Genomic DNA, 21,244 nt, shown 5'->3' with positions numbered 1-21,244 from the left:
CGTCAGACATTTCCTGCTATGTCCTATTTAAATTAAATATTTTTAGTTCCGACGTTACGTAATGATGTTTGAATACATAAATAATAAGTATTAAGACAATATTTATTTAAATACAATTATTTATTGTATAGTAGTACCTAAATACATAAAATTTTAACAAAATATTAATATCAAGCAACTATGTCTATTATTCCCTAATTCTTCATAACTTATTAACAATAGATTATCAGATTAATAACCTAAACTTTACATATTCTAGAGTATTTTTACACTTTTATTACTTGTGATATTCTTAAAAATATAAAAATTCAAAATAAACTAAATGTTGTAACTCTACCATAACCTATAAAACGAAAAAAAAGAAAATTAAAAAAAAAACAGAAATATAATTAAATGTTTATTATTTATTTATAAATCTACACATTATTTACTGATAACAATTAAATTGGGCATACTACAACAGCTTTTGTAATCAAAATAGTCAAGTTTTAGTTACTTGAAATTTACATTGAACTATTTATATTACAAATCTGTTTTATTACCGCCATTTTTATTATTTTTTTTTTCAAAATGGCGTCCATCAATCTGAATTCTTTATTAGCAAAAATTGTAAACAATCTACTTTTGCATTTTTCACAAAGGAAAGGTATTACTGGCGACATTTGATTTTACTATTTTTTTTATTTTTTATGATCCAAGTAGAGAAATTCAGTCGCTTTTAGAATTCAGTTGATGTAAAAATGTATGCCCAATTTAATAGAAAAATCATAAGTCTACGACAGTTGGCGGCTTCCTCATGGCGCGCTTCAACGCATCTTCACGTTTGACAGCAACACGCAATCGTGCCGCCTTTAAATGTCTGTAATAAAAAAAAAAAAAAAAAAAAACATTTCATTATACAGATTTATAGTGTCAAAATTTCTTGCGGGTTTTACTAAGTATGACTCAAAACTGTATAATGCCACTAGGAGCAAGTATATTTTTATATCGAAAAATGTATGTAAATTTTTTTTTCATTAAATTCTTGAATTATGGCCCAAGTTGTGCCAATATGAAAAAAATTTAGAAGTTAAGTTATAGAAATAACTAAGTATATTACTTTTAAAACTTTGAATCGATGATTCATAACACAAAATGACAGCGAACTTTTTTTTTTGTTTATAAGGAAACACCACTTAGAAATGTTTTATTATTGTTGCTTATGCTTAATATACCTATTATTCTTACATATAATATACTTCTTCTTTAGTATTTTCCTCCTTTGTCTTTATCTACAAAAAATAGGGTTGTCTGTAACAGAATATCAATCAGAAGATTTAGTTTTACCCCACTATTCCTTACAGCTGGTTACAAATTCAATTTAAAAAAAAACATAGGATCGGACCCCTGACTCTCTCTGATGTTCTATTGGATGTTATAAGAACTTTTTGTTAATAAAAATAATTACATATAAAATATAACTCGTCACCTTTGCCTTATCCTTTCTTCCGTTTCTGGTGCTGGTTGTTTCTTGGTGACGGCAGCTTCTCTTATGATATTCCTAAGTTTCTGCAGGCAGTCGGCCAGGTTCAGCTGCTGGGAGCGGGTTACATCCGAGCGGAGGATGAAGAAACCTTCCTTTGTCAGTTTTCTACCATGCTGTAAATTAAAGCTATTGAATTAACAAGTCTGTGTTATACACACAAATCTCTACACACTTCTGATCCTTTAATGTGAATTTTAAATACATTTTGGTATAAGATAATTATATACATACTAGCTGACCCCGCAAACATTGTTTTGCCATATATTTCAATAACCTTCTAAATCCCCCCCCCCTCCCTTTATAACTTAGGGAATGAAAAATATATGTTGGCCGATTCTCAGAACTACCCGATATGCACACAAAACTTCGTAATATTATATTAACCCTCTTAACCCCCCCACCCCTATAACAGAGGTATGAAAAATAGATGCTGTTCAATTCTCAGACCTACCCGATATGCACACAAAATTTCATGAGAATCGTTCAAGCCGTTTCTGAAGAGTTTAACTACAAACACCACGACACGAGAATTTTATATATAAGATTTGTTGCAATTATTTATTATATGAATTTTCCACATTCTAAAACAATTATCAGCTCAAAAAGATACATTGTTTGTATATCCGAAACTTCTAACAATGTTCTGAATATTTTCAAAGTTACATATAAAGTTATGTAAATAGAAGACAGGATCAAATACCGAGGACCATATAAAACACTGCAGGAAAAGGAGAATAAGGGAAACAAGGATCTATGCTTTACGGACATTATTATATATAGACATTGTATATAGTAATATATATTCCAGATCGATAAAGAGCCCAACAGTGGGATGCAACAGGCTGAATGCGTATATAAAATTACATGGTTATACTTACAATTTCCAACATCTTCTCTCTGATCTCTTGAGGAATCCAATCTGCCTCGTCGAGTTTGAATCTTAGATCTACTTTTGTGTGTACCTAATGTAATAATATACGTGAATTATTTATTAAATCTATTTGTTTAGAGTTCATTCAAGAAGAGTAAATGCAATAAATTTTGACAAATCTTTTAAGTTTATATCTTTTAATCAGTTATTCATTTGGAGGAAAGCATTTCTAGTGCTAAAGTAATCAAAAATGATATATTAGGAAATTTGTTTGATGTATGAATAGCCCCTTAAGAAGAACAAGAGACTGATCGTATATTATTTTTCTTTTCCTAATATTCTAATGTATAATATAGTAAATTATGATAAACTTAAATAAAAAAAAGGTTAAAATGATTTTTTTAAAGAATACAAAATAAACAGAAGTGTATCTTTTTAACAGAAAAACTTTTCTTGTACCTTATTCACATTTTGGCCCCCAGGACCCGAACTCGCACTGTATTTGATGTCCAACTTCTCAATTGGTATATATCCCGTGAATTTCTCATCTGAATTTGAAGACTACGAAAACCACAAAAAATTTCAACTTTAATACTGAAAAATTGCAATTATTTATTACAGTATCTTCTATCTGTTCTTAATATAATAAATACTTACAAAGGAAGGAGTTGTTAGTTTCAGAGAACTATTGGGGTACAAAGTTTCCAAGGAAATTGCGCTTTTATAAGCCATAGACCTTTGCAATAATATGGAATACTGGCCCTTTTGTCCAATTAAACGCATAACATGCATCCGTATTGGCATAAAAGCCATGGTTTCGGTTTAATATTAAACTTGTTTACAGATAAAAGATCTTATTGCATTATATTCTTAAATTATAACCTATTTTCGATTTCGACTGATTTTTTATTTAGATCAACTGTCAAGTTGATGTCACTGTCAAAATAAATCCTAACATTTATTGCCATGCATTTTAGTTATAAATTCCTTGGTATATAACTTTATAGCCTTTGATTCATAAATTATCATGGAAATTATAAATAGTTTTAACATTTAACAAAAAAAAAATGGGTTTTAAATCTAACGCTTAATAATATCTGTAATTAATTTAGGGTACATTAATAAAACTTTTAAAAGGCAACACTAAAACAATACCACAAAGGTCGTTCACCTAAAGTGTGCTTCTTTCAGCTTAGCAACTCTTAAAACTAAATTAAAACTTCTACTGTTATATACTATAACGAAAAATGTACTAAGCATGAAAGATTTTAAAAAACTTAAACCCAATGTTACAATTATTATCAGCGTTATTTTAGAATTGCTGTGCCCGCGACTATGTTCGCGTGTTTTTTTTTTTATGTTATAGTCATCTAAGGTTCTAAGTGGTGTCTTAATTTTTCTGAAATATTTCCAATGTATTTAATAATGATTTACAATTGGTTCTTCAAAATTTTGTAATTGCATTGCAGTGTAAAATATGTCTTTGCAAGGTATCGGACACAGGTTGTTCCACAACACTTCTACTAATAATTACAATGTTAGTCTTAACAAAGGATTAATTTTACTTTTGAATATTTTTCTGAACCTTTAGGATCTGATTTAGAGTATATTTTACAAATTTATTCTGTAATGATTTTAATCAATCTTTATTAACGGTATGATATTACATAAACATATATTTATCCCGATCAGTTTATCGCTTGTTTCAAAACCACTTAGGTGTATCGTGAGTGGCTGAAGGTCCAGGGTAATTTACAATTAAAAAAATCTGGAAAAATCCTGAAGATTGCAATTTTTTTTTAATAAATATATTATTTTTTGCCATAAAGACACTCGCCTAAAATGCAGGCTTCCAATAAAAATCATGACATTGGAAAAAACTAAATTGCATATTAAAGTTCAAGAAGGATACTTCAACGGAAAAAATCACGAACTCGATATAAATAAAAAAATGCTTAAGTTTATCGCGCCAACTAGAGCATTTTCCGAAGGCGGAAATTTGTATATTCAATAAATACTCAAATATATTTTTAAATATTTTTATTGAGAAATCATCAAAATTATTTTAAAGGGTGCAGAGAAAGTTAAAATCAAAATGTAAAAAATCTTAATTTAAATTTACTCTAGTAAATTTCAATTTCTGCATTTGTGTACTGGATGGCAAGCTTTGTGTCAATAAAAAGTAGCTTCCAAAAATCAAATGCAGAATTACAAGGAGTAAATAACCTTTCCTTCCATGTAGATAAAGGATAAGCCATGATTACCCCCGTCCACGGTTATCAGAGATTTCTATTGACCATTCGTGTCCATTTTTTTCGTATTTTTTTTCCTGGATGCTCTTCCACACTGCTCTACGATCCCTGCGTAGTTTTCTTGTTTAGGTTCGTCTACTCTTCTGTTACTCTCACTGTCGCTATCGTGTGTACATAATCAATTTCTCCTTCTCTTTCTTCGTCAAAATAATTCAGATTTTCATTACGTGGACGAGCAGTCCTGGTTGAGACATGCTAAAAAGGTGAAGAATCTATGAAAGACTCTAAAAATGTATGGAAGTATTTGTAAATTAAAACAAAATCGAAACTTATCTCGGCAGTTAAAATGGTTTCATACAACGTTAGCTTTATTGTGGATCGCTCACGACCCGACACTAACTTTGTTTGCTCGCTACGCAGTTTGAATCGATACTAAAGGTATTCGATACAACACAATATAGGCTCCTAGTGTCCTAAAGTTTTTTTAGGGTAGAGATAGGTATTTCTTCTACTCGGTTTTTGAGAACCCAAACAAAAAAAAAATGGCTTGGTTCGCTGGCGACCCACGATAAGCGAATCGGGTTATAATAATTACATCGTTTTTTTTTTCTATGGCTAAAATCCTATTTTTAAGTGTCAAAGTAAAATTAATTTACTTACTACATTTATCGTATATTGAAACGATTACAAAAATTACTATTTCATTATTTATTTTAAGCGTCTCGGTGATAGAATACGTGAATTATATTTTGTGTGATATTCTGATCTGATGATTATACGTGAATCGACATCGCTTAATTTTAAGAAATGTTTGTTCTCAGTACATGAGAATCTTAAGACCAGCTCGTGTATGAATTTTTAGCAATAATAATCAGTTCCACTCTAATCTTTTGTACCTGAAGAAAGGTTTGCCCAGCTAACGGATCTTTAAAGGTATTACGGTGTAATAAAGAAAACGCGATTAGTGTAGATTATTTAAAAAAAAATAAAAATTGCTAAAATGCTGAATTATTATGATCATATTAATATTTAATATCTTGATTTAAATATATGCTTTAAATCTCATATGATAATTATAGTTAATTTTTTCCTCAATTAAAATAATTGAATAAAACAAAAAATATTTTAAATCAAATAAAAAAATGGTTATTTATAACAGTAATTTAGTTTAAAAGTTAGTCACGGCGAAAGAGTTTAAGAGCTTCTGAAATAAAAACTCTTTTGCATTTCAAATAAAGCACAACACCATATCTCGAGCTGTTCGTTAGCCGACATAATACAATTACCAGTTTCATACTGTAAGAATAAAAAAAATGTGATGTATAAATGCGCGCGAGTTACGCTCTAAATGATTTAATTAGGATCGTTCCACTCGGTGGCGCCCTCTCTCGTTTCTACGAGACTATTTAGACAATAATTTTATCAGCACTGACGCGCTTTATGATAACTAACTGTATTTCTCACCGGCTCCTACTTACGGGCTATCTGATTTATAATAAATCGTATCCATATTTTAATTTGTATTCCGGTTATGGAAATCATTTATATTTTCGTTAATATTGATATTTAATTTTTATTAATTAATTATTATTCTATAATAACAGTCTGAATCAACTTTTTAAAAACTTCAGTCAGTCAGTTGAGTCAGTTCAGCCTATTGTAGTCTACTACTGGACATAGGCCTCCCCAAGTTCGCGCCAGACATCCCGGTTTTCCGCAATTCTCATCAAGCCTACACCGGCAATCTTACGTAGATCGTCGGTCCAACGGGCCGGAGGACTACTACTTAAAGACTTACAAAACGTTAAATATCGAAAGTAAATAATACAAATTTAAATTCTCGTATTTATGAGTTAAATGTAGTCCCCATACATTTACCGCACTTGTCGATGGTTATTTTAAGTTCCCAATATTTCAGCATTATTGCAAGCTGCATGGTCACTACTTCCCTACATGTTTTATTCTGTATAGTAAGCAGTTTATGATCTTGCAACTTGTTATTTTTAAACCGATTGAAAAACGTATCGACTCAAATAATCATCATAAATTTGAAGCTCGGACTGCGGAAGTTACCAGACACCTAGAACCTAACAGAATATTCTAACTTATATAGTTACATTGCTCTGAAGTAGGGTTGTGTTCCTGTCGCCGGGGCGAGGTGGTGAACGCTAGCGCGACCCCATCTCGCCCCACCCACGCGGACGACTACTTATACGTGGTGGTTTTTTAGTCAGTAGAAGTCTGACATAACCCTCAAGCTCCCCCGCGTCGGAGGGTATCCATGATGGATTTTCCCCGCGTAAAAAAATAAATAGGGTTGTGTTCCTGTGACGAGTTATGTAGGCAGAGATCCTGTTGAAGGTCGAAGATAGAGTCGCCAACGCGCTTGGAATGTATCTTGTATTGCAGGCATCCATAAGCTATAACTTACTATAATATTACTTACGGCCAGGTACACCGTTTACTTGCCACTTTTCTAATAAAAAAAATCATTGCTTGTTTAATAATTGTGTTTGCTCGCAAACGAAAAAAAAACGACTTCAATTACATCGACAAGTAATACAACGTAGATCGACGAAAAAATAGTCAAGCAACTACGCGTAATCAAAGATTACTCAAAAAGTAGTTATCAGATCTCGATAAAATTTATATGTGACCACATGATAAACATACACCCAGTAAAAAGTTGTTACGGATTTTCGAAAGTTTCCCTCGATTTCTCTGGGATCCCATCATCAGATAATCTAGGGATACAAACTAGGGATATCCCCTTTCCAACAAAAAAAGAATTATCAAAATCGGTACATCCAGTAGAAAGTTATGCGGTATAATACAACGTAGGTCGACGAAAAAAGCGTCAAGTAAAAATGCATTATTAGATATAACTTGAAAAGTAGTTATTTGATCTCAAATAAATTTAAATGGGACCAATTGGCACACACCACCTTTCGATTAAAACAAAATTTGTCGAAATCGGTCTACCCGGTCAAAAGTTCTAATGTAACATACATAAAAAAAAAAAAAAAAAATACAGTCGAATTGAGAACCTCCTCCTTTTTTGGAAGTCGGTTAACAAAATAAGTAATATAGATAATATTATAAAAAGTTTAGGCGATCGTGCATATTTTAATTCGTGTTTAAGAGAGTCACACGATGCCGTAAAGTTGTCAATTTGTTTATTAGATTATTTTGATTTCACACGCGATTAGTTTATTGGTACTTTTTTTCGCTTATCGAAGTGTTAATAACAAAACTTTTTCGAATTAAAATTCATACTCGAATTAAGACACGCGCGATGTTGGATCATGCGTATCGGTTTATATTACTCACTAGCTGTGCCCACGACTTCGTCCGAGTAAAATTTAACAAAAATTTATAGATTGTTATCATAAATACCTGATAGCGATTGTTACTCAAAATAAGGAATTTTTTTTTTATGTCACTTGGTCGGCAAACAAGCGTATGGCTCACCTGATGGTAAGCGATTATCGTAGCTTATAGACGCCTAAAACACCAGAAGCATCGCAAGCCGACCCAATCCCCAATTCCCCCAGGAGCTCTGGTCACCCTACTCACCAACAGGAACACAATACTGCTTGAAATCAGTATTATTTTGCTGTGATCTTCTGTAAGGTCGAGGTACTACCCCAGTCGGGCTGCTCCATATTTTGAGCAGTATAACCGCAAACCGGTAGTGGAGCAGCGTGGAAGATTAGGTAAGCTCTAATCGTTCTCCTACACGGAGAAAGAGGCCTATGCCCAGCAGTGGGATGTTACAGACTGAAGTATTTCGTCATCCTCATAAACTTTCAAATAACACCCTCACGTGGTTTCATCTTAGTCGAGTTTTGATATTTAAATACATGTTTGCTGTAGCCGAATAATTAAAAATGTTATTTAATTAGACTGTTACCTCTTTCATTCTGATTCTCTTCTGCATGATGACGTAAAAACGAATAGATAAACATTTACTGTGATAGGGTACAGCAGGATATTTCATGCTCAAAATCTGGAGCTGCCCGACTCGGGAAGTACGTCGACCTTAAAGAAGATCACGGCTAAATAATAGTGCTTTCAAGCAGTGTTGTATTCCTGTTGGTGAGTAAGGTGACCAGAGCTGCTGGGAGGAATTGGGGATTAAGCCGGCAACTCGCTTGCGATGCTTCTGGTGTTGCAGGCGTCTATACGCTACGGTAATCGCTTATCATCAGGTGAGCCGTATGCTTGTTTGCCGATCTAATTGAATCATAAAATACATTTTTACTAACAAATGTTTTTCATTAGTCCAACGACAGTTAAAAAGCGCCGGGTTAGTGAAGCAAGAATTAAAATCAATTCATCATCCTCCTGCCCTTATCCCACTTATGTAGGTTCGGCAGCAGTAAAATCAATTGATCAGCAAAACACCTATGATATCGAAAAAACTATAGGTACGCGCAGTTTGCATTGCTCAATGAACACTTCAATCTCCAGCTCAGTTAAAAACATCTATTTTAACCAAACATTTAAAACGTAAGCTGTGACCAACTGAAATACTGCAACTATTTAAGAATTATTTACTTGTGTGATACCTAATACCTTGCAATTAATTTGACGATTAATTCTTTACCTACAATTTTTTTGAACCTATAATAGGAATAATTATAAGGCTTCCAGATGACTAAGTAAATTTCAAACGTTTTAACCATTCTCATTACATTTCAACAAATGTATATTAATAACCCTTATGAACTTTCCTATGAATTACTCGTATATATTTGTGGAAACCGCGTCAAAATCCTTTCAGTACTTTTTGAGTTTATTGCGAAGTGAGAGATATACAGCGGGCACATTGTTATACACATGTGATAGCGATGGTTACTAATAGTACAGAATTTATCTGCCAACTCGCAGTGAAGCAAGTTGGTAAATTAAGCTCAGACCCTTCCTGCATATGTAGGCCTTTGCCCAGCTATGAATGCTACATACTGAGTCAGTATCTATGTATGTCTATTGATTGCAATAGATAGATATACATAGATATGTCAACTCTAACCTCCACACACTAAGACATAGTTTATTTCCAAAATTTCTCCAGTTCAATCACGACAAATGTCTCAATACAAACGATAGTCAAATTCGGCTTTCTAAGTGAAAGATTTTCGGTCTAGTAATTGTTAAATTTACCATATACGGGCAATTAAATTATCTAAATATGTATGCAGTTTCTCTGTGAAATGGTTAAAACTTTCTTTTTAATATTAAGAAGGCAGTTTTAGGTAAATAAAAATTAAGTCATTGTAAATTTTATATTTAGAAATTTTAGAAGAATTACACATATCATATTGAATTAAAAAAATATTTTATTCAAGTAGGTTTTAAAATCAAATTGTTGTTCAAAATATGGAGCAGCCCGACTGGGTTAGTACCTCGACCTTACAGAAGACCACAGCTAAATAATACTGTTTTCAAGCAGTGTTGTGTTCCTATTGGTGAGAAGTGTTGCAGACGTCTATAAGCTACGGTAATCGCTTACCATCAGGTGAGCCGTACGCTTGCTGGCCGACCTAGTTATATGAATATAAAAAAAAAGCGTCATGGTCGCAAGTGACCGTGAAAGTTTAAAAACTTATATACAAATTAAAGTTATGTTAACGCTAACAATTCAAAATCAAAACAGGTTTATTCAAATAGACTCCAAAAACACCTTCAAATCGTAATTTACAAATTAAATTTTTTTATTTTTTAAAAGTGAAGCTACAACCTATTCGGAATGTAGATTTTACAGACAAAAAAAAAATAGCAAAAAAAGTCCGCAGTCACTCTTTTAAAAAAAATGTATAAACTTTGTGTTCAAAATAGGTAAAATTATGTGGTGTCATGGGACACCAGGCAGGAAAGAAGTTCCTTCGGATGGTATAGAAGCAACACAATTCGAAAAAAAAAATGTCGAATTTTCTATATTTTCTATTTCTTGATTTTTTTTTTAATTTTATTGATTGGTTTTTAATTAAGTACATAAAAGTATTTAGGAAATTTAGTATTTTAGAAAATAACAAATACCGTAAAATAAAATAAATCAAACGAACAAAATAATAATAATTCAAACTATTATGTGAAATAAAAAAAAACACGTGTCTTTATTTATATTATATGTATGTCGATGTCGACAGTATAAAATTACATAAATAATTTAAAAAAAAATTTACTAGTAATATTATAGAGTCGTGTGACTGATATTACGTCACTTCCGTTATATATTTTTCTTACGGTTTTAGTATCACATTTTTTTCAGTTCGGTCGCCCAGCCAAATTTCAAACCTGCCGTAAGGAACTTCGTTCCAATAACTTGCAAGAAATACAGCGTCACTAAGTCCACGCATTTCCACATTATTTTGTTAATAATCACTAAATAATCGCTTGTTATACAAAATAATTTTTAACTAACGATACTATAAGAGGTTTTTAAAGTTATACGTCTTTTGGCGGGGAAAAATGATGAGAGTAAATGTTTACGATGCGCGCGCACACCGTCACAAGAAAACAAAATCAACTGAGGTAGGGCACAGCAGGAATTTCCTGCTCAAAATATGGAGCAGCCCGACTGGGGCAGTACCTCGACCTTACAGAAGATCACAGCAAAATAATACTGTTTTCAAGCAGTATTATGTTCCTGTTGGTGAGTAAGGTGACCAGAGCTCCTGGGGGGATTGGGGATTGGGTCGGCAACGCGCTTGCGATGCTTCTGGTGTTGCAGGCGTCTATAAGCTACGGCAATCGCTTATCATCAGGTGAGCCGTACGCTTGTTTGCCGACCTAGTGACATAAAAAAAAAGAAACCGACACCCTGAAGTTAGCCAGTCAACGAATAAGAAGTTAGCAACGTGAAGTTAGCTAGTCAATGATGTATACCTTCTTACGTGCGCACATAAGTACACACAGTTTTTTAGTATCAAATATGTAACATTTTATCCATAAGTAAATAAAAGTAGAAACTATATTATCTCCTCCTTAAACAAAACTTAGTGCATTTACCATCAATCTTCTCGATGTCGGATGGTACCTACCGAAACATAGCTTTAATATAATCTAAGATATTTCGAATATCAGATTTTTTCCTCACAACTTTCCCGCTAAAGTATAGTTTTTGTGTCTAACAAAAAGTATCGTCTCCACTGGACCATCTCTAATCTCTTTTCAGACATTAAAAAAAGAAGTTGAAAATTTCTTAAGAACGTAACAGATCTGTGCAGATCATAAATTATTGCAATTAAAATACTTTTCGCTCCATAATTCCATTATTTTACTTTAAATTACAATAAAATGATGATTCGGGGTCTATGACCGCTATTACCTTAACATTTGGGCCACATGTTCTAAATTTTTAGCAATAAAAATCATATTATTATTATAAATGTGTTAACACAAAAAAAGTTTATATGTTACTAAAATTTTAAATACGAAAGTTTGTAAGTATGTAAGCACTCCTAAATTCTTTATTTCATTGTATTTTTTTATGCATGTAACCTCAGAACTTTTGACCGGGTGGAGCGATTTCAATGATTTTTTCGACAATTTTTGCGCCTTCTTACATTGTATTACTTTTCACTGTAATTGAAGTCGGTTTTTTCTTCAGTTTGCGAGCGAACACAATTATTATCCTCACATTCACACGGGACCATATACGTTGAAACCGTGTGGCGCAGCTAATTATGTTCATAAATCTCAATAATCACAACTCAACACACAGAATATTAAATGATAAATTTTGGCTTACTAAATTCCCTCGTTCTATAAGCAATTTCCACAGGTAGCGATGAAGGATCGTTATCATCAATTTAGTCCAATACTGTGTCGTAGTTTGACTCAGTCGTGTAATACAGTATATGCAAAATTATATTATCTACATGAATTTTCTTTTTTGAACACAAAAGAGGTTTTATATGTTTTATCATTTTATACTCAGTGTTATAGACAGAAAAGATTTTTTTATTTAAAATGCAACAAACTCAAAGCTACTGGACCGATTTTAAACATTCTTTCGCCAGTAGAATGCCATGGTATCTTTAACTGATATAGACTATATTTATATGGGAGAAAACGGAAGATCCCAAACCGGTAGCGGAAAGTTAGTACTTAAATTTAGTGTTCCATAATGAAGTATTCTGGTCGTGGTAAGAGATTTATTTTATATAACATATAAACATAAAATAGGTAGCTTATAGACGTTGGCAACACCAGAATCATCGCAAGCGTGTAGCCGACCCTATCCCCAATTGCTCCCAGGACATACCAGGTCTCAACAACAGAAACACAACAGGAATAGGTAACGTCGAAGTGCTACCCCAGTCGGGCTGCTCCAGATTTTGAACAGGGAATTTCCTGCTGTACCCTACTTCAATCAAGTTAATCTATCTTCTGTAAGTATACGTACTTCTCACGTAGCGTTGCTGCAGATTTTGGGCCGAATATTTCCTGCCCAAAATCTCGAGTAGGCCTTTGTTATATCTAATATATAAAATTCTCGTGTTATGGTGTTAAACATTGAACTCCTCCGAAACGGCTCGACCGATTATAATAAAATTTTGTGGGCATATCGGGTAGGTCTGAGAATCGGCCAACATCTATTTTTCATACCCCTAAGTTATAAGGGGGGGGGGGGATTAAGCGGGTTAATAACATATATGGCAAAGAAACGTTTGCGGGGTCAGCTAGTTACTGTATATGTAATCACCTCAGGAAATATAATATCAGTTATATCTCTAATATGTAAAAACCTCGTGCCAGTGTTTGTTACCGAGCTCCTCCGAAACAGCTTGACCAATTTTTTTTGTGTATCTTTGGTAGGACTAAGAGTAGATCGTCGTCTATTTTTACACCCCTATGTGATGGTGTCTATGTGATGGAAACAATCTCAAATAAGAATTTTTGATGTACATATTTAGCCAGTACTGTACACGAAGGCGGTACCCGTTGCTTTCATCAATTATGATAATGTCCATCCGTGCGACGCGGCTGCGCGCACGCGACTGCTTTCCGAATTCCGTACATTCGGCTCAACGAGCTGTCTTGACGGACAATTTGTTACCGTTTGCTTTACAATCGCTTTGCCGACAATTTTTTAATTTGAATTCGCCAAATAAATGACTATGTGACGTTAATATTGCATTTTTGTTGAGCGGATTAGATTCTTTGACGTAAAAACATGCGATATTGATAGTTTTTCTTAAATACGGGAGATAGCATTAATTATCAGTGAAATGCTCGAAATGCATGTTTCTAATTTATTATTTTGATACTCTTTCTAGAAATTTATACAGATTGAAGAATAGTAAGAATAGCTTTGATTTAGTGATCGATATGAAAAGCAAAAGTAGTGTAGCTGCAGTAGTAAAGAATATAACCAATCCCTCTCTTCCCGTGGGTGTCGTAAAATGCGACTAAAGGATAACACAGTTCCACTACCACCTTGGAACTTAAAAAGTCAACCGATGGGATGGGATAACAATCCAACTGCTGGCTTTGAAATACACAGACCGAAGACGGGCAACGGCGTCTTCGGTGTGACAAAGCCAGCCCTGCGGTCAGCAACCCGCCTGCCCAGCGTGGTGACTATGGGCAAAACACATGAGTTCGCGTTATTTTTGGCGTAAACTTGTAGAGGCCTATGTCCAGCAGTGGACTGTATAGGCTGTAATGATGATGGAAAAACCTCAGACCCAGTTGAAGATAATAACTAGTTATTTTAAACGACTTTAAAAAGGGCAGGAGATTCTCAATTCAGCATTTTTTTATATTTATTTTCTCATAACTTTTTATAGGGTGTACCGATTTTTATGATTTTTTTTTAAATCAAAAACTGATTTTTAAATCAATGACTGATTGCCACTAACATCAGTCGACCCGCACTGGAGCAGCGTGGTGGATTAATCTCTGATCCTTCCCTACACGGGGAAAGAGGCCTATGCCCAGCAGTGAGATATTACAGGCTGAAGCGTTGTTACTAACTCTTAACTGGATTATCAAACTGGACAACTATTCTAATTAAATTATCAAACAGACAATCAAATAATATTCGAATAAAGGGTAACCGTCCGTAAATACTTCGAGCTTTCTTTTTTATATTAAAAATTTAAATTTACAGACGTTATAAAATAATTTAATTAAATTTTCTCTTAACAGAACGATCACGGGTGAAACGCATCTAGATACAGAGATATGTAACACATAATTAACTGAGACGGTTTACTAAAAACCTGGCTTTCGCTTCACGCTCTTTTTCATTAGAGGATAATTAAGACGCCAGTGCAGTGAGACCTCCGCGGTTTACTGTTATCGTTTTGTTTATACACATTTTTGATTGCACGGGTCTTACCGCGAAAGTCATTTTGCCGATATTTCGGTGAAGTTGCAGACGTCATGCCCACGGGTTAAGTCCCTTAGGTGGACCTTAGTAACCTGACTAACTTATAGTTTGAGAAGATTATTTTAAGGTAAAAATAACTTGGAGAGGATTATAACAAGGTATTAAAAATGTTTAGGAGTTTTTTTTCGTATCTTGGTGGAACTTGGTGAAATGTACTTCAAGCCTATCTATACTGTATATAAATAAAAACGTGTAATAGATGTCTGGCGTTGAGCACATCACGAAAAACTTTTGTATAGATTGTAAAAAAAAATTACTAAAGAGAGAAGAAAGTTTTTTGAAAGCCAGCAGTTGGATGGTTATCTCACCATCGGTCAGCCTTATAAGTTACAAGGTGGTAGTGGAACTGTGTTATCCCTTAGTCGCCTCTTACGCCACCCACGGAAAGAGAGGGGGTGGCTTCTTTACTCTCGTCACCACACAAACAACAAATTACACATACAACAAATTAATACTATAATTTTTTAATATTACAAAGGAAACAAAAAAAAAGCTTACGGTCCGGTCTGACGATAAGCGGATATCGTAGCTTATGGCTTATAGCTCTGGCCATCTTACTCACACCACTGCTTGAAAGCAGTATTATTTAGCTGTGGTCTTCTGTAAAGTTGAGGTAATTTACCAGTTCGGCTGCTCCAAATTTTTAGCAGGACAATTCTTGCTGTGCCCTACCTAAGTTACTAAGTTAGTATTTTATAACCACGTTGATATATTAAAAACTGTTTCTATGATATCAGGTCGCTGTCTCGTCAGCCATCTGCAGTAGCTGTCAGCAACTAGGTCATTAGTTTTTACTAACTGTTCAGTCTTATTTCTCGCTTCAACAAGTGAATTCGTGGAATTGTTCTTGGAAGAGTTGAACAGCTCAGATCAAATGACGATTTGCATATAAATATATCCTCAATCTGAATAGATCTATTGGATGCAATGACAGGTTTACAAATTTGCTCAAAATATTTTGCCACCCTCGGGTATGATAACAGCCACCCAAAAAAGCGGGCACTATTTCGGCTGACTTTCTTTAAAAATACATTTTGTTCGACATTTTTTTTAACCCTAAGGTATGGGCATACCATAAATCCATAAAATAATTAAATCAAAGACTACTATATTTCAGCTGACACTTGTTATCCATTGTTGTACTTGAAAAATTTGCCGCCTCCTAAAATTTGCCGCCTAAGGCTCTTTAGTCTACTAGTAAATCAGCCGTTGATCGGATGTTTTGTTGAGCTCCCTATTTCGGCAATGTTTCAACCCCCGTAATCATGGCGATTGAAACATTGCCAAAATATAGGGACATCAACAAAACAATAAACGTCGTAAGCACCCGAACAAATATAAATTTAAATATGAAAAGTGATCGCGTTAGCTTAAAACAATATATTGATCGGACGCTGTTACAGAATATTAACACTAAAATTAAACGTTTTGAAAGTTATTTATTGCATCCTACATGTAGAAATAGGCCTATAGTAGGGGCCACCTAGTAGTGGGGTATTATAGGCTTAAGCGTAAATTATTCACTAGCTGACCCGAAAGACGTTGTTCAGCTTTGAGAACTGTCTAATAGATGACATTGAAGTAAGTAATCGTTGTTTTTTGAAAGATTACAATTTTCTACGCAATCCTCATTTTTTTCATTTTTAACCGACTTCCAAAAAAGGAGGAGGTTCTCAATTCGACTGTATTTTTTTTTTCTTTTTTTTTATGTATGTTACATCAGAACTTTTGACTGGGTGGAGCGATTTCGACAAATTTTCTTTTAATCGAAAGGTGGTGTGTGCCAATTGGTCCCATTTAAATTTATTTGAGATCTAACAACTACTTTTCGAGCTATATCTAATAATGCGTTTTTACTTGACGCTTTTTTCGTCGACCTACGTTGTATTATACCGCATAACTTTCTACTGGATGTACCGATTTTGATAATTCTTTTTTCGTTAGAAAGTAGATATCCCTAGTTTAGTACCATGATAAGGAAACTAGGATCTGATCATGGAATCTTAGAGAAATCGAGGGAAACTCTTGAAAATCCGCAATAACTTTTTACTGAGTGTACCGATTTAGATAATTCTTTTTTTGTTGGAAAAAAAATATCCCTAGTTTAGTACCATGATAAGAAAACCAGGATCTGATGATGGAATCCTAGAGAAATCGAGGGAAACTTTTGAAAATCCGCAACAACTTTTTATTGGGTGTACCGATTTTGATAATTTTTAATTTAATCGAAAGCTGATGTTTATCATGTGGTCACATGTAAATTTTATCGAGATCTGATAACTACTTTTTGAGTAATCTTTGATAACGCGTAGTTACTTGACTATTTTTTCGTCGATCTACGTTGTATTACTCGCCGATGTAATTGAAGTCGGTTTTTTTTTCGTTTGCGAGCAAACACAATTATATAAAAAATATATTAACCAATGTAAGTATGTTGCATCTCCAAATATTAAACAACAGTTTACAATTCAGCCTGTAATATCCCATAGCTGGACATAGGCGTTTTTCTCAATGTAGGACAAGGATTGGAACTTAACTCACTAAGCTAATCCTCTGCGGGTTAGAGGATATATTCTCCACTATAACATCAGGTGTCTAAGATAACAACCAGGACCGATAGCTTAACGTGATCTCCGAGGCACGGTAGGAGACCATATGAACAGACATTCAAACCGGAAAGAAATATTTGTAAAAACAAATATCCATCCCTAGCGGGAAGTGAGCTCAAAAACCGTCGAAATGTAGGCGCCGACACGGCCCACGCACTGCACCAGAGCAGTTGTTAAAAAATAACAATATGATAGAAGTAAAATTGACTTAAAACTGATTTTTGTATTGAACCCTCAACACTACTAAGCTGATATATAGAAACTCCCAACTCCCAATTGTGTGTTTTCATTGAAACTTTTAAAGTCAATGGGGAGATCATTATAAGTACAAAGACACGAGTTACCTTATTTAATAAACAAATTTTTCAAAATCGTGTCTCACTACAAACATAAAACGAGTGAAATGAATAGATTAAAACCGTTTGACTGATTCAAATTGTGCATTGTACTCGTAATGTTTATGGTAATGTGAATGTCGCGGCCGACTGTTTCAAACAGTCGTACCTACTAATGGCTAGCTATTTTATGAATAGTATACAAAGCTACGCAAATAGCTGTAGAGCCAATTCAGTAATTTATTTTTGTATTTATAAAAATTCTTCCTTATTCTTTTTATTTTTTTAAATATTCGTCAACTGTCTAGCCCCTTTACATTTATTTGATAAATCAAACAGAAGAATTAAGAACGCTATATGTTCCTCTTGTAAGTTTAGTTGGTAGTTGATTATAATTTTATAAAACCGAATGAAATAAATGTTCCATTTTTTGCAACCATAGTACCAAGTCGTAATTCATACGTACTTAATTGAAAATTAACATTAAACTACTGACTTGACACTTTTTTTGCAAATAATAAACGATATGCGATAGCAAAAAAGAACACCAATTAAAATCAATTAATCTCATTACAACGATTTATAAATAATTGTTGTTAAAAAGCTTAGCAATTAAATCAGCCGTTATAACGAATTGCCAAAATTCTTTAAAGCTAAAAACTTATTTATTTTATTTATTTATTAAACTTTATTGCACACACAAAAAGAAGACATATTTATATTTTAGAACGATTAGATAATGAAACAAATAATGTATGCAAAAGCGGGCTTATCGCTTATAGCGATCTCTTCCAGGCAACCTTTAATAAAAGTAGTATATCAAAAATATGTCGGTGATAGTGCGCAATCAACAACGCAAGTTTAGTACACATAATTAAATCAATTTATATTACTAAACGTAACCTTAACTAAACCTAAACCCAAAGAGAAAAAAAAAAACGGTTTTATTTTACTTTGATTAGTAATACAACGTAGGTAAACGAAAAAATAGCCAAGTGAGTACGCATTATGAAGAATAGCTCAAAAAGTACTAGTCAGATCTCGAACTAATTTAAATGGGACCAAATGACAAGCACCAGCTTTCGATATATAAAAAAATCATCAAAATCGGTTCACCCAGTGAAAAGTTATGAAGTAAAACATAAAATAATACATTCAAATCGAGTACCTCGTCATCTTTTGAAGTCTCAAAAAACAAGTCTAAAATTGAATGGTAAGGCCCCGTGAAAAGGCTAGCCGTTTATTTGTACGGCTGTTTAGTTCGCTGGACTGCAACACAGACACTGCAGTGTTGAAAGCCGATAACCGATTGATTGTTTTTCTGACTTGTTCCGTAACGCTCACTGAGAACAGTTACCTATGGAAACATGTGTCACCTTATCGATTTCTTTCTTATTTAAGTACATCTTCAACATAAACATACATCTCAAAGAAAAACAATTTACTCTATTGACATAGGTTTTAAAAGCTCTTGTACTATTGACTACCGCTGAATTCATAAGATAGCAATCATAACCCATAGTAGGGATTATATCCGCCAACCCGCATTGGAGCAGCGTGGTGGATTAAGCTCTGATTCTTCTTCTAGATGAGGAAAGAGGCCTATGCTGAAGCGTATACAAATCTTTAATAAATGGAATAAAAATGTAATTACATATTAAGGATACATAGTATCTAATACGAATTCCAGATATAAAATTGTCAATTTAACTGCCAATCACTGCAAGCGTAACAAGCAGAAAATACAGAAAACTGTTATTCTCAACCGCAAGCTTTCAACGTTTAATTTATGCAAATGGCTTCTTTATACCGCTTAACGCGATTTCATTTGAAACCATCCTAATAATATAGATATGGCGACAAATTGAAAGTTATAAAATTTTCTTTTAGAAATTACTGATATCTTTATAAATTATTATCTATAAATCTTATATTTTAGGTAAAAAAAAATTAATAATGTTTACACCACCATTTTTTAACTTTATTTTGATGTTCAAATTTCACATTATTTTTGATTCGTTTATTTTATTTTGTAAAAGAAGATAGAAATAACTATAACTTAACGAATATATGCAGACGTATTAAAATCTAAATAGCTAAAAACGATATAAATCTTTTGACTTTTGAACTTCAAACTTTCGCATCAGGATAAATAAGTAGTCGAACTTCGAAGTATACGTTTTCTATTGGCAATAGAAGAATGCAACGCGATCCTATTGGTGCAATTACTAACGGGCACTCCGCGGCTACATTCACTCGCTTCCCCAGAACGCTCCAACGGCGCCATGTTCAATTCGTTCAGTCCGCCGCGAACACTCGTGGGGTTTACAACGTCATTTAAATTTCGATTTAGGATTTGCTCCGGTGATTATTAACCGGTACACATTATTAATAGAAAATAGTAAATTATCAAAGACAGTGTTAAGTTAATTTATGTTTGTGTTATAATCGCACTGCGAGCTATACTAGACATTAGTGTGGTGGTTTTTTTTTCGCGATCTACGCGACTTCATTTCTTTGGTGTGTGCTTTGAAGTGTGAAAAGGTAAGTTCTTCATGGGTGTCTTTTTGCGGGAGTGCGTGGTTGGGTGGATGCCCGGCGAGACGGCAGGGGAGCTCCGAATCGATTGTCCCGGCGTAGTCGGCTTACATACCTATAATGGCTACACCCTCGCGCTCCAGCCCGCACTGTCTGCACCTATTTCATTTTCAACCGAAAGGCTCATCGCCGAAACGTAAAATTAGAAATAACTAAATAGAATGATGAACAATTGTATTTAATTTCATCAAAATAAATACTTTTCATTTATATTAATATTGCAAGTTTTCTTAAATTAGTTTTCGAAATAGAAAAATACTGATTGTCATTTAGCCTTAGTTTGCAAATTATGAGTTAATTTTAATGTTAAAAAAGTGTGGGTACTTGTCTATTTCTAGAAAGGAGATATTAAAAAACAAATAAACATTTTCCGTTATCAAAATATAATATTGTTTTTTGTATTGTCGAGAATTGACAACAAAGAATGTCTTCGCAGATCAAGATAAGTCACGTTTTTCAATTACAGATCGTGATCATCAAAAAAAGGTTAAACGCATCTACGTGATTGTTACACATTAAATATTAAAAAAAAAATAGGTATTTCAATTACTGCATGAACTATATACATTTGTTACATCTTTATATTCATAAAAAAAAGAAATTTTCCTTGTTCGAGAACATGCGAAACTGAAAATTAGTTTTCAAATAT

General features: G+C 33.5%; 1 protein-coding gene across 1 annotated transcript; it reads right to left on the bottom strand.

Annotated features, from left to right (window-relative positions):
* Nucleotides 1–386: 386 nt before the first annotated feature.
* Nucleotides 387–3,339, bottom strand: LOC123657388 (peptidyl-tRNA hydrolase ICT1, mitochondrial). The gene is made up of 5 exons (XM_045592941.1): nt 3,054–3,339; nt 2,856–2,957; nt 2,404–2,487; nt 1,469–1,638; nt 387–859 (listed from the first exon to the last, which is right to left on the bottom strand). The coding sequence occupies exons 1-5, from the start codon at nt 3,207–3,209 to the stop codon at nt 766–768; spliced, it is 606 nt and encodes a 201-aa protein (XP_045448897.1). The 5' UTR covers nt 3,210–3,339; the 3' UTR covers nt 387–765.
* Between the last annotated feature and the right edge of the window lie 17,905 nt (nt 3,340–21,244).

The sequence above is a fragment of the Melitaea cinxia genome, chromosome 10 (assembly GCF_905220565.1).
Source record: "Melitaea cinxia chromosome 10, ilMelCinx1.1, whole genome shotgun sequence".
In the NCBI taxonomy this organism is placed as follows: domain Eukaryota; kingdom Metazoa; phylum Arthropoda; class Insecta; order Lepidoptera; family Nymphalidae; genus Melitaea; species Melitaea cinxia.
This window is presented reverse-complemented; position numbering and strand designations above follow the sequence as displayed.